Here is a 14,092-nt window from a genome sequence, read left to right on the forward strand (position 1 = left end):
CTCACACCTGATTGTCATCCCATTGATTGAAAACACCGGACTCGAATTTCACCTTCAAACTTACTGCTAATCCTAGAGCTTCACATACTTTTGCCACTCACAAATATGTAATATTCAATCATTTTCCTCAATAAATAAATGACCAAGTATAATATTTTTGTCGCATTTGTTTAACTGGTTTCTCTTTATCTACTTTTAGGACTTGAGTGAAAATCTGATGATGTTTTAGGTCATATTTATGCAGAAATATAGAAGATTCTAAAGGGTTCACAAACTTTCAAGCACAACTGTATGTGTACCAAATGTCAGGTCAATAGGTGAAACGGTTTTGTGAGCTACAGGTGATTTAAAATCCTGGACAGACAAACAAACAGCTACGGTAGCATATTATATATAAAGATATTCATAAATAACAGTATTCAAAGTTTATTTGAATATTGGCAACCATACATCCTGATAAATGGTGATGTGTAGTTTCAGGCAGCACACAGACTTGTTAGTTACTTAAAAATGTCTCTAGTTAAGGCATCATTGGTTATCAGCTTTCTTTAGAAAAGCCTGTGTCAATATGGCTGCCAAGCTGTGCTCTCTATTATGTTGGCCTTGTCAGTTCTTGGTGTGAGATGGTCATTCAGCAGTTTGGTAAGAGAGAGAGAGAGAGAGTGAGGTTAAGCAAGCAAATTTATAGATGTTCTGTCCAACCCCTAGAGCCAATAGGACATCATGGTACTTAAAGGCTTCTGATACAAGCCAGTTCCAAACAGCCATACTTCAGACCAATGGGGCAAAGAAGATCTTCACACCTGCCATCCCCCAAAACCATATGTTAAGGTAAAGCTTGGCAGTTAGGTAGCTTGGCTTTGTGTGGGAGTTGAGACTTCATAGAAACATTAGCCAAACTTATTTGAGGCACTTCCACCAACCCTGTTGTAAAATTGCAAAGAGACTCATTCCTAAAAGGGGGGTAAACATGAATGCCTCTCACTAATGTAACACTAATATTACATTTGCTTTGCCTGAGTTACAAATAAAGACATACAAAATATTTATCAACTTATATGCAAAATCTCACATCACAACAGTGACCAAATAATATCACCCAGATTGCTTTGCAAGGAGTGTTTTGTGCTTGAGTACCAAACTTCCATTTTCTAGTGCTCTCCCTTGCATGTGATAATCTCAAAAAAAAATCTACCGTCTCCTGCTATCTCCTTCACGCTTTTATGACCTTTTTGAGATGGCATGTATGGATGAGCCATTCTGGAGGAGCTGGACTACCTGTGCAACCTGAAGTGACTGTAGGTACCTTCTCATGCCACCAGTGGCGACGAGGACACTAGCAAAAGGCAAAACTGGAGAAGATTCAGTCAGGAAGGATAAGGAGAGAGCATTTGACTGTGGCCACCATTCTCTGCCTCTCCAGGTCACCTGTTGTCACTGTCCTTTGCACCAAAGCAGGTTAAGTTGATTCACAGTTGCTTATATTTCCTAACTGGACAGTCTGATATCCCTGAAGCTTCATTGACTTGTTCTTTTTTTTTTTTCTGTTGTGCTTTATTATTGCTTTATTGTTTTATTGTGCTTTATATCGCCTTATACAATTTCTTGTATTAGGAATTTTAGTTATTGCATACCCCTTGGGGTCAGAGCACAGGGTCAGCCATTGCACAGCACCCCTGAAGCAATTGTAGGTCAAGGACCCAGCAGAGTAGGATCCCTTTTGGCAGTAACAGGGATTCGAACCAGCAACCTTCTGGATACCAGCCCTGATCCTTATTAGCCTCAGCCTCTTGGTGTTAGACTGTCATGATTAAGTGTTCCCTTCATTTTTTGAGCAGTGTAGTTCATGTGAAACGTTTACAGTAATTGTTTTCCTATTTCCTTAGAGTAAAGAGAATCCCAGGCATTTGATTCCTCAGCTTTGCAAGCAGTTTTATGATCTTGGGTGGGTGACTGGCACTGGAGGAGGCATCAGCGTAAGGCAAGGGTAAGTGCCATGATGTGCATCCTAAATGGAATGTTGGGCAAACAACTAACTGATGTCTACATTTATGTTGTCTACTTTATGTCCGCATGCCCTTTCAATGTAACTTTTGCACGTTAGTGACGGTCTAATGTGTGGGTAGTGTTGTGTAAAGGAGGTTGGCAGTTACCAACACCATTGCACGTGTGTGTCTGTGCAAATCAAAGCATAAGCGCCATTGTAAAAGGGCATCTTGCACAGTAATGTCATAGATGCATACAGTGCATCCGGAAAGTATTCACAGTGCATCACTTTTTCCACATTTTGTTATTTTACAGCCTTATTCCAAAATGGATTAAATTCATTGTTTTCCTCAGAATTCTACACCCAACACCCCATAATGACAACGTGAAAAAAGTTTACTTGAGGTTTTTGCAAATTTATTAAAAATAAAAAAACTGAGAAATCCCATGTCCATAAGTATTCACAGCCTTTGCTCAATACTTTGTCGATGCACCTTTTGCAGCAATTACAGCCTCAAGTCTTGTTGAATATGATGCCACAAGCTTGGCACACCTATCCTTGGCCAGTTTCGCCCATTCCTCTTTGCAGCACCTCTCAAGCTCCATCAGGTTGGATGGGAAGCGTCAGTGCACAGCCATTTTAAGATCTCTCCAGAGATGTTCAATCGGATTCAAGTCTGGGCTCTGGCTGGGCCACTCAAGGACATTCACAGAGTTGTCCTGAAGCCACTCCTTTGATATCTTGGCTGTGTGCTTAGGGTCGTTGTCCTGCTGAAAGATGAACCGTCACCCCAGTCTGAGGTCAAGAGCGCTCTGGAGCAGGTTTTCATCCAGGATGTCTCTGTACATTGCTGCAGTCATCTTTCCCTTTATCCTGACTGGTCTCCCATTCCTTGTCGCTTAAAAACATCCCCACAGCATGATGCTGCCACCACCATGCTTCACTGTAGGGATAGTATTGGCCTGGTAATGAGCGGTGCCTGGTTTCCTCCAAACGTGACACCTGGCATTCACGCCAAAGAGTTCATTCTTTGTCTCATCAGACCAGAGAATTTTCTTTCTCATGGTCTGAGAGTCCTTCAGGTGCCTTTTGGCAAACTCCAGGCGGGCTGCCATGTGCCTTTTACTAAGGAGTGGCTTCCGTCTGGCCACTCTACCATACAGGCCTGATTGGTGGATTTCTGCAGAGATGGTTGTCCTTCTGGAAGGTTCTCCTCTCTCCACAGAGGACCTCTGGAGCTCTGACAGAGTGACCATTGGGTTCTTGGTCACCTCCCTGACTAAGGCCCTTCTCCCCTGATCGCTCAGTTTAGATGGCCGTCCAACTCTAGGAAGAGTCCTGGTGGTTTCGAACTTCTTCCACTTACAGATGATGGAGGCCACTGTGCTCATTGGGACCTTCAAAGCAGCAGAAATTTTTCTGTAACCTTCCCCAAATTTGTGCCTCGAGACAATCCTGTCTCGGAGGTCTACAGACAATTCCTTTGACTTCATGCTTGGTTTGTGCTCTGACATGAACTGTCAACTGTGGGACCTTCTATAGACAGGTGTGTGCCTTTCCAAATCAGGTCCAGTCAACTGAATTTACCACAAGTGGACTCCAATGAAGCTGCAGAAACATCTCAAGGATTATCAGGGGAAACAGGCTGCACCTGAGCTCAATTTTGAGCTTCATGGCAAAGGCTGTGAATACTTATGTACATGTGTTTTTTCAATTTTTTTATTTTTAATATTTTTATTTTATTAATTTTCATTGTAATCATTCCATACAAACAGATCAATTTATAATCCAACAAATTTGAAGACAAATCAAACCCCACCCCTGAGAAGGAGAGCTTAGCTAAAGGAAAATTGCTTTATGCTTTTTAATAAGGCAACATTAGACAAAAGAAAGGGAGAAGTAAATATCTATATAAATAAGAGATGGAGAAGGGAGTTAAATGCAATAATAGTTATTTCTCTTATTCTAAAATAATATTGATTAAATCCTGCCATGTTTTGAAAAAATTTTGTACAGATCCTCTAACTGAACATTTGATTTTTTCCAATTTCAAATAATATAAAACATCGGTTTCCCACTGACTTATAAGAGGAGAATTAGGATTCTTCCAATTTAACAAAATAAGTCTGCGTGCCAAGAGTGTAGTGAATGCAATCACCGTTTGCTTGTCCTTCTCCAATTCCAGTCCATCTGGAAGGACACCAAACACAGCTGTTAATGGGTTAGGAGGGATTGTGATGCTAAGGCTGTCTGAGAGGCACTTAAAAATTTTTGTCCAAAATGATGTTAGTTTGGTGCAGGCCCAGAACATGTGACCCAGTGAGGCAGGAGCTTGGTTGCAGCGCTCGCAGGTTGGATCCTGGCCTGGAAACATTTTGGACAGTTTTAAGCGAGACAGATGAGCTCGGTATATAATTTTTAGTTGAATAATTCTATGCTTTGCGCATATAGAACTCGAGTGAATTCTCTGCTTTGCTACCTTCCACTCCTTTTCTGATATATTGATTAAGAGATCTTCTTCCCAATGTCCTCTTGGATCTTTGAAAGGTAGGGACTCTAATAAGATTTTATATATTGCGGAAATAGTGTTTGTTTCCTCGGAATTGAGCAGTATTTTTTCCAGCATTGTGGAGGGTGCAAGGTGGGGGAAATCGGGCAATTTCTGTTTAACAAAATTTCTAATTTGAAGATAGTAAAAGAAATGTGTAGCTGGGAGGTTAAATTTTGAACGTAATTGTTCAAAAGATGTAAATATGTTGTCTATATAAAGATCTCTGAGCATTTTAATCCCAAAACTTTTCCAGGTATTAAAAACTGGATATACTTGCGAAGGTTGAAAGAGGTGGTTCCCTTGCAGAGGTGCCACTGATAAAAGATTTTCCATCTTAAAATGCTTCCTAATTTGGTTCCATATTCTGAGTGAGTGAAGCACAATTGGGTTATTAGTATATTTGCGATAACTTTCATTTATTGGAGAGCAGAGCAGGGAATATAAAGAAGTACTACAGGATTTTACTTCTATTGCAGACCAAGCCTGTGTATGTTCATTTATTTGTGTCCAGGTTTTTATGGCTTGTATGTTTGCTGCCCAGTAATAAAACTGAAAATTAGGTAAAGCCATGCCACCTTCTGCCTGAGGTCTTTGTAGGGTCGCTCTTCGGATACGTGGGTGTTTTGAGTTCCAAATGAATGAGGTTATTATTGAATCTAACTGTTTAAAAAACGATTTATTGATATATATTGAAATGTTTTGAAATAAAAAGAGAAGTTTAGGAAGGATATTCATCTTAACAATGTTAATTCTTCCGGCTAGAGTGAGATGAAGGGTTGACCATCTATGCAAGTCTTGCTTAATTTTTTCCATACAGACGCCAAAATTTTGTTGATAAAGAGCTTTATGTTTACTTGTGATATTTACCCCTAGGTATTTAAACTGATCTGCTATGGTAAAAGGTAGGGTGTCTAATCTAATATTATATGCTTGTGAATTCACTGGAAAGAGTATACTTTTATTCAGATTAATTCTAAGACCAGATATCTTTTGAAATTCTGTTAGTGCTGTTAAAACAACTACTGGGGTATTGTGTGTAGAATTCCGAGGAAAAAAATGAATTTAATCCATTTTGGAATAAGGCTGTAAAATAACAAAATGTGGAAAAAGTGATGCGCTGGGAATACTTTCCGGATGCACTGTATAAAGGCTGTCATTTGTATTTACAATGTGTACAAGTACTGACTAAACACATTTAAAAATATGTTGCTTTACATGTACATCCCCATAGGTAGTACATGCAGTCATATGAAAAAGTTTGTGAACCCCACACAGCCTGCATAATAATTCACTCTCCTTTCAACAATAATGATAACAGTGGTGTGTCTTTCATTTCCTAGGAGTACTGTGGTGTTTTCCAAACAAAGATTTTTAGTGATGCAGTATTTAGTTGTATGAAATTAAATCAAATGTGAGAAACTGGCTGCGCACCAATGTGGGTCCCCTTGTCATTTTGCTGATTTGAATGCCTGTCACTGCTCAATGCTGATTACTTGGTTGATGAGCTCGTTACGCCTTGAACTTCATAGACAGGTATGTCCAATCATGAAATATAAAGGTATTTAAGGTGGTCAATTACAAGTTGTGCTTCTTTCCGTTTGACTCTCCTCTGAAGAGTAACAGCATGGGATCCTCAAAGCAACTCTCCAAAGATCTGAAAACAAAGATTGTTGAGTCTCCTGGTTTAGGGGAAGGCAACAAAAAGCTGTCTCAGAGGTTCAAACTGTCAGTTCCAACTGTAAGGAATGGAATCAGGAAATGGAAGGCCACAGGCACAGTTGCTGTTAAACCCAGCAGGTCTGGCAGGCCAAGACAAATACAGGAGCGGCATATGAGCAGGATTGTGAGAATGGTGACACACAACCCACAGATCATCTCCAAAGACCTGCAAGAACATCTTGCTGCAGATGGTGTATCTGTACATCGTTCTACAATTCAGCACATCTGTATGGCAGGGTGATGAGAAAGAAGCCCTTTCTGCACTCATGCCACAAACAGAGTTGCTTGTTGTATGCCAATGCTCATATTTAGACAAGCCAGATTCATTTTGGAACAAATTGCTTTGGACTGATGAGACAAAAATAGAGTTATTTGGTCAGAACAAAAAGCGCTTTGCATGGTGGAAGAAGAACATTGCATTCCAAGAAAAAGACCTGCTACCTACTGTCAAATTTGGTGGAGGTTCCATCATGCTCTGGGGCTGTGTGGCTAGTTCAGAGACTGGGGCCCTTGTTAAAGTCGAGGGTTGTATGAATTCAACCCAATATCAACAAATTCTTCAGGATAATGTTCAAGCATCAGTCACAAAGTTGAAGTTACGCAGGGGTTAGATATTCCAACAAGACAATGACCCAAAACACAGTTTGAAATCTACAAAGGCGTTTGTGCAGAGGGAGAAGTACAATTTTCTGGAATGGCCGTCACAGTCCCCTGACTTGAATATCATCGAAAATCTATGGGATGACTTGAAACAGGCTGTCCATCAAATTTAAGTGAACTGGAGAGATTTTGTATGGAGGAATGGTCAACAATCCAGAACAATGGTCAACAATCCAGAATCCAGACACTCGTCAAAGGTTATAGGAGGACAGCATCTAGAGGCCAAAAGGAGGCTCAACTAAGTATTGATGTCATATCTCTGTTGGGGTGCCCACATTTATGCACCTGTCTAATTTTGTTATGATGCATATTGCATATTTTCTGTTAATCCAATAAACTTAATGTCACTGCTGAAATCCTACTGTGTCCATAAGGCATGTCAGATATTAAAAGGAAGTTGCTACTTTGAAAGCTCAGCCAATGAGAAACAAAAATCCAAAGAGTTAAGAGGGGTTCCCAAACTTTTTCATATGACTGTATAATTAGACCGTTAACATGCTGTTTTCACATCAACCTTTTCACACCAGCAAAAACATCTCATTGTTTTTCTGATTTTTAAAACAAAATTATCTTAATTAGCCATGATATCCAACATCCTTTTCCTTCTTCCCATTATATTAACATTGAAGGGAGAAAAAAAAAACCTTTTGGACAAAGTTTTTCTGTGTTTAACCGGGACACTCCATGTCTACATGTTTTTTAGTGTTTTCTGTTTTGACTAAAGGATGCCTTCAGTGGCCTAACTCTTATATTTGACAGCAGTGGTAGGTGAGTTAAGAGCAGATTACACAATTAGTAGACACGGTATGCAGGTTCATGTACACACCTGGCTAATTTACAAACGTATACTTTTAAAGATAACGTTAACAAAAATAAGAGATTTACTCTTATGACTTTAGAAATTTGGATGAAGGGTGTGCAAAATATCTTTTTCAGAGCAGTGTGAGATCTTGAATTGACCTCCTTTAGAGATATGTATCAAAAAAAAGAAGAATTTAGAAGTTAATCCATAACTATATTCCGGATACAGTGGACAGGATTTTGTTGTAATGTGAGTAAAAAACATTTACACGTTTAGCAGATTAGAGGATGAAAGTCTATTAGAGAATAAAAAAAAAAAAGGTAGCACCCCTACCACCAATCACAATGCACTTTACAGAGAATATAAGATTTCATCATAACCTCTTTAGATCATTTCTATAAATTACACAACTGAATCAAATCAAAAGCTTCTTTTAAAATTATAAAGGCTCATCTCATAAAGACTTGCTCACATTCAGACCGTATGTTAGTATATATGTTATGTATAACCGAGTATTCCTTCTTTTATTGTGGAGCATGCAGAGATATATTAAATGTTTTTAATTGTGGAAATGGATTTTAAGTGGAATGAAGGGAGTCCAATGGTTTTTAGTGTGAGATGTAACTGACTGACGCAGGTTAATCTGTAGGGATAGGATTTTTAACCATGTCTTCATTCAAATAATAAAGGAATATAAATGGCAGTATATTGCAGAATTGTATCATAATGTCTAGCATTTTAAACTGTAAACTGCAGTGGTGTTGTATTTTGATATAAGTATTTGAATAATATCGAGAGCTCTCTGGTATTGCCCATTCTTAATGTTTGAATGCCCCAAGCATGATGTCTGGACCAAGGTTATTATAGTTAACGAAAACTGAAACTATTATTAAAAACCATTTTCATAAACTAAAATTAAAATAATTAAACTAAAATAAAAAACTAATACTAAACGAAACTATTAAAGTAGCTGGAAAGACTAACTGAAATAAAATAATAATTTACTAAAATATTTTTAGTTTTCGTTTTTGAATGAATATTCCTGCCGTTATTTTTTTAACCCTTGTAAGTTTTAACTCTAAAACAGAAAGTCATCCACCACGAGCCGCCCGCACATACTCATCCAGTGAACGGCGGCTGGTGACAGAGGGCAGCTGTTCACACAGCATTTGCGGAGACGGAGCAAGCTGAGTGCGGGTGAGTAAAGAAATAAGTTCGTGAGAAATAGAAAACAATTTGCGTGCCGCCTTTCTTTGCGCTTGTTGTATATCAAGATGTAATTCAAACGGCTGAAATCAGAATGTGTTGGTCAGCAAAACATTTACCATACGAACAGAAAAATCATGAGTGAGTAACGTTTCAGTTTATTTCTCTAGTGTCTGCTTTTTGTTGACAGCAATTCACCTGCCACTTCACACAGGAGAAATCGGTTTTACTTTCTCATATACAAAGTATAGAGAAAGTTTAGTAATCATGAAAAAATTTGACCTCGATATTTTGATGAATCTTGACGTTATAGACTAACCGGTAACCAACAATACTGTTTTTTGGAATTGTGTGTGTACGCGCGCCCGTGTGCATGTGTCTGTGTGTATGTGTAAACACGATAACTCAAAAACGCAAGTAGATAGATGGATGAAATTTTGGCATGTAGTTGTTACACCACAATTGTAGATCTGTATTAACTGTTGGGCCAAATCCATCACCCGGAAGTGGTACTTTACCTGAACACAGTTTTTTTTTTTTTTTTTTTCTTTTCTTTTATTTATACAACTGCGGAGTTCAGTTTATTCAACTTTACTTTTATAATAATTTTGATTTGGTGTTGAGGATTCCTTAATGTACATAATATATAAACATAATCGTTGTCTTGCGGCTTACTCTTCAAATATCCATCCCCATACTCCGATATGTCCATAAGTCAAGGGGAGAGCACTCCTGGTTTTTGAAAATTAAATGGCACCGATAGAGAGACTGACTAGGTCATCATACAAGATCAGCATATTGTTGCTGACCAATCACTTTTGCTTTAAAAACGTCATTTAACAATGAAGCTATACAAACAAAGGTAGAGAGTCTGACTAGTGATGAAAAACTAAACATACTAGTGGGTTTTTGTATTTATTCCATATTTATTAATTTTTTAGTTTATATTCACAAATCCGAATACCTGATATTGTGAAAGTAATTCATTAGCAAAATTATATTTTAAAATATTTGTCTCCCTTTTTTCAATGTTTTTCTCTGTCTCTCAAAATAGATAGTTGAAATATCATACTCTTTTTGTTCTTAACATCAGCCTTATCATACATATTGCATATCAGGGATTTTTCCTGCCTTACACCCAAACCTGCTGCGGTAGGCTCCAGATTTCCTGCAATCCTACTCTGGATACACAGGTTTAGTTAATGTTGTATATGTTGTTCTTAATCTCAGACACTCTGTTGTTTTATGCCTGTCCGTACTCCTATTACCTGCTCTTGCTCTGCTTATTATGGGTTTACTGTCCTTTGGTGTCCTTTATGGTGGTCTATTCAAGTCTCACTGCCCCTAACCTTGACACTACATGCTTGTTGTTCTTTGTTTTCTTCAATACAGTGAGGTGGGGTCTGCACACTCATTCAAGTCGAAGAGCCGTGTTCCTCCTAAGCCCCTGTGATTTTCATGAGAAAATATTTAAAAAATTATAAAATTGTGTAAAATTGTTTATTTTCAGTGTCTAGTTTTGATTATGCTTGTTTTTATCAGACAAAAACAAAACCAGATAGTAAACCAGGAAGTGTAGTAAGCCTCCACTAATATTAAACTCGTATCCAAATCTGTTAAGTGTACAGTTCTGTCTGATTGTGACACAAAACTAACTCCATAGGCGCTCCATGCCATAATTACTAAAACTAAAACTGAAACTAATATATCCTCTAATAAAATCCGTGTGCGCGTCCAGGAGTGTGTGTGTGTGTGTGTGTGTGTGTCTTCTGGTGAAGTGCGCATGCGCGGGGCACGGTGTGATGCGCCATATTACTGTCAGAGAAAGTTAGAGGCGTTTTACGGAAATACAAACCAGTATTACTGTGAGAGGAAATTAAAGGTACACAATACAGTGACCTCATATTACAGCCTCATACAAGCCAGTATTACTGTCAGTGGAGATTAAAGGCATATCACCGATGCGCACGCCTGTATTACCACCAGCGAAAATTAAAGGGGTATTACAGACGTACAAGACAGTATTACTGTCACAGAAAATTAAAGACACACAATACATGGCGGCAGCCCACAAAGAACGGTCAGCTCAGCAAGTAAACATCAACAAAAGAAAGGCTGAAAGAAAGAAAACTACGACCAACAAAAAGAATGAGGTCAAAGTCCCTTGCCATTTAATATAGACTGTTCCTACTAATGTTTATGCACTACTGTTCTAGCGCCCGTTATTGTAACGGGCTAAATGACTAGTATAAAAATAAAATAGAAATGTCTTTGTGAAATAAAAACTAAACTAAAACTAAAAATACACGATGAAGAAAAACTAAAACTAAACTGAATTTCCAAGTAAGGTCAGCAAAAATATAGAAATAAAAACTAATATAAAAAGGCAAAACTATAATAACCTTGGTCTGGACACGGTTTTGAGACGTACTGTAGGTTTTCTTTTTTTTATTGGTGCATGCAGAAGTGTGGATTTATCAGGATCAGTGATAGAATCGGCTTCCAAATGCAAGTAATTCCATGCCTAAATTTACTGAACCCACCAGATGAGTTTTAAATTTGTCTTTTATACTTTTATAGTTTTACACAGATGTAGTATATTTTGATCCACACCTAAAATTACTTGTCTTAAATATTTTGATACCACTTATTGGTACATTTGTCTCTGTTGTCATTCCTATTTTTATAGATTTTTTTTTTTTTTTTTACCATGATTACATTTTAATTCTTGTGTTTCTATAGAGATCTTATATATATCGCTCCATCTGGAGTTCAGAAGGAGAGAATTCAGGTGAGCTCATCTGTTAACTCCAGCCGTGTGGTGTTTTTTTTTTTTTTTGTTTGTTTGTTCTTGCCTCCCTGGCCATCGGACCTTACTTATTCTATGTTAATTAATGTTGTCTTATTTTAATTCTTACTTTGTCTTTTATTTTTATTTTCTTCATCATGTAAAGCACTTTGAGCTACATTATTTGTATGAAAATGTGCTATAGAAATAAATGCTGTTGTTGTTGCTAACACTAGAATTACCAGAGCCTACGAAAAAACTCGTAAATCCGTCCCACCTTAAATCGCGTCTTAAATCCGTTTGTACCTCTCCGCCAGAGTCCTTTGTCATCTAAATGTGCTGATAAACAAAAGCTACTAGCAGCCAGCTATTCCATCCCCCCACCGACTTAGAACGAATTTCTCCTAGCTCATGCCTTGCCTTGATTTGATTATCTGGGATTGAAGTGGAGTTTTAGAGTGGAAATAATAGAGTGTTATTTGGAATACACGCATTTCTTGTGTGTTCCGTTCCGTTCAGTAGTCTGTGCAAACACATTTTTAAAACAGAAACGTTTTTCATATTCTAATAGTAAATGACAAAATGTAGGCATAAACTATATAACGTATGAAGCCTGAAGTCCATATATCAAAGAAACACTTTCACAAAAGGTACAAATAAGAGAACACGTGCACTTTTATTCAAAAATATAACTGCACAAAAAAAAAAGCCGCGTTAGCATGCCACATTGACACTCTTACTACAACCGCCGCGGTGGCGTAATGGTATCAGTTCCTGACTGGGAATCAGAGGGTGGCGAGTTCGAACCCGCACGGCTCCACTTCGAGAAGTGAACTGCTCTTATGCTTACAATTTTAGAATAACAACATAAATTTGATTTCAGTCTGTAACAGCCGTTGTAACTTATGATACTGGTAGAGCTTAGCTTTTTTTTTTTTTTTATTTTAATTCACTTTTCATTCTCGCAGTCGCATTCAGAATCAATCCATACAACCCCATCTGACATAAAGACGTGCTATAGGTCTGCAGTGTACCACGATGCATACTACCGCCCCCCCCCCCCCCCCCCCCAAAAGGGGTCTGACACACAAACGCAGGCGAAGCTGCCTTCTTCGTATCTCACCGTCACTTGAAATTGGCAGTTCTTAGCATTGTACCACGCAAGCTGTCGTATCAACCACCAACTGTAACTTGCTTTCTTTATTCTTCGGTTATACTCTTGAATAAAAATGCACTTTTATTTATGTGAAAACAGCTGTGTCAGATGGGGTTGTATGGATTGATTCTGAATGCGACTGCGAGAATGAAAAGTGAATTAAAAAAAAAAAAAAAAAAAAGCTAACCTTTACCAGTATCATAAGTTACACCGGCTGTTACAGACTGAAATCAAATTTATGTTGTTATTCTAAAATTGTAAGAATAAGAGCAGTTCACTTCTCGAAGTGGAGCCGTGCGGGATCAAACTCGCCACCCTCTGATTCCCAGTCAGGAGCTGATACCATTACGCCACCGCGGCGGTTGTAGTAAGAGTGTCAATGTGGCATGCTAACGTGGCTTTTTTTTTTGTGCAGTTATATTTTTGAATAAAAGCGCACGTGTTCTCTTATTTGCACCTTTTGTGAAAGTGTTTCTTTGATATATGGACTTCAGGCTTCATACGTTATATAGTTTATGCCTATATTTTGTCATTTACTATTAGAATATGAAAAACGTTTCTGTTTTAAAAATGTGTTTGCACAGACTACTGAATGGAACGGAACACACATGAAATGCGTATATTCCAAATAACACTATATTATTTCCACTCTAAAACTCCACTTCAATCCCAGGTAATCAAATCAAGGCAAGGCATGAGCTAGGAGAAGTTCATTCTAAGTCGGTGGGGGGATGGAATAGCTGGCTGCTAGTAGCTTTTGTTTATCAGCACATTTAGATGACAAAGGACTCTAGCGGAGAGGTGCAAACGGATTTAAGACGCGATTTGAGGTGGGACGGATTTACGAGTTTTTTCGTAGGCTCTGGTAATTCTAGTGTTAAGAGGCAATTATTACCAGCCACCTTCACTCTTAGTAAGCACATGTGATGTACTTTAAAAAATGTGTGAATGTTCAAGTTAGAGGTCTTTTGGCCCTCACCCCACTTAACACTTGCAGGTCGCTTTCAGTTAGAGATGTTCTGATCAGGTTTTTCAAGGCTGATATCGACCCTGGCTGCAATGTTACTGTTTCCAATACAGATTTTATTTCCCCCTTTCTTCTTTATCTCTTTAAAACACTTTTTACACCAAACTCCTGCATAACCAGACACATAGAAGCCTTATGTCCTATTTTAAAGTGGTAACTTTGGTATTTTTATAATTGAACTATAGACCACAGGTGT

General features: G+C 38.2%; 1 protein-coding gene across 2 annotated transcripts in view; it reads left to right on the top strand.

Moving 5' to 3' along the window:
- Positions 1–14,092, top strand: part of apip (APAF1 interacting protein) — a 56,759-nt gene that overhangs the window by 17,536 nt on the left and 25,131 nt on the right. For both annotated transcript variants that reach the window (XM_028793489.2, XM_028793488.2), the window contains exons 3-4: positions 1,887–1,987; positions 11,668–11,716. In XM_028793489.2, coding sequence (XP_028649322.1) covers positions 1,887–1,987; positions 11,668–11,716 — 150 coding nt within the window. The remainder of the gene's footprint in view (positions 1–1,886; positions 1,988–11,667; positions 11,717–14,092) is intronic.

The sequence above is a fragment of the Erpetoichthys calabaricus genome, chromosome 2 (assembly GCF_900747795.2).
Source record: "Erpetoichthys calabaricus chromosome 2, fErpCal1.3, whole genome shotgun sequence".
Taxonomy (NCBI): Eukaryota; Metazoa; Chordata; class Cladistia; order Polypteriformes; family Polypteridae; genus Erpetoichthys; species Erpetoichthys calabaricus.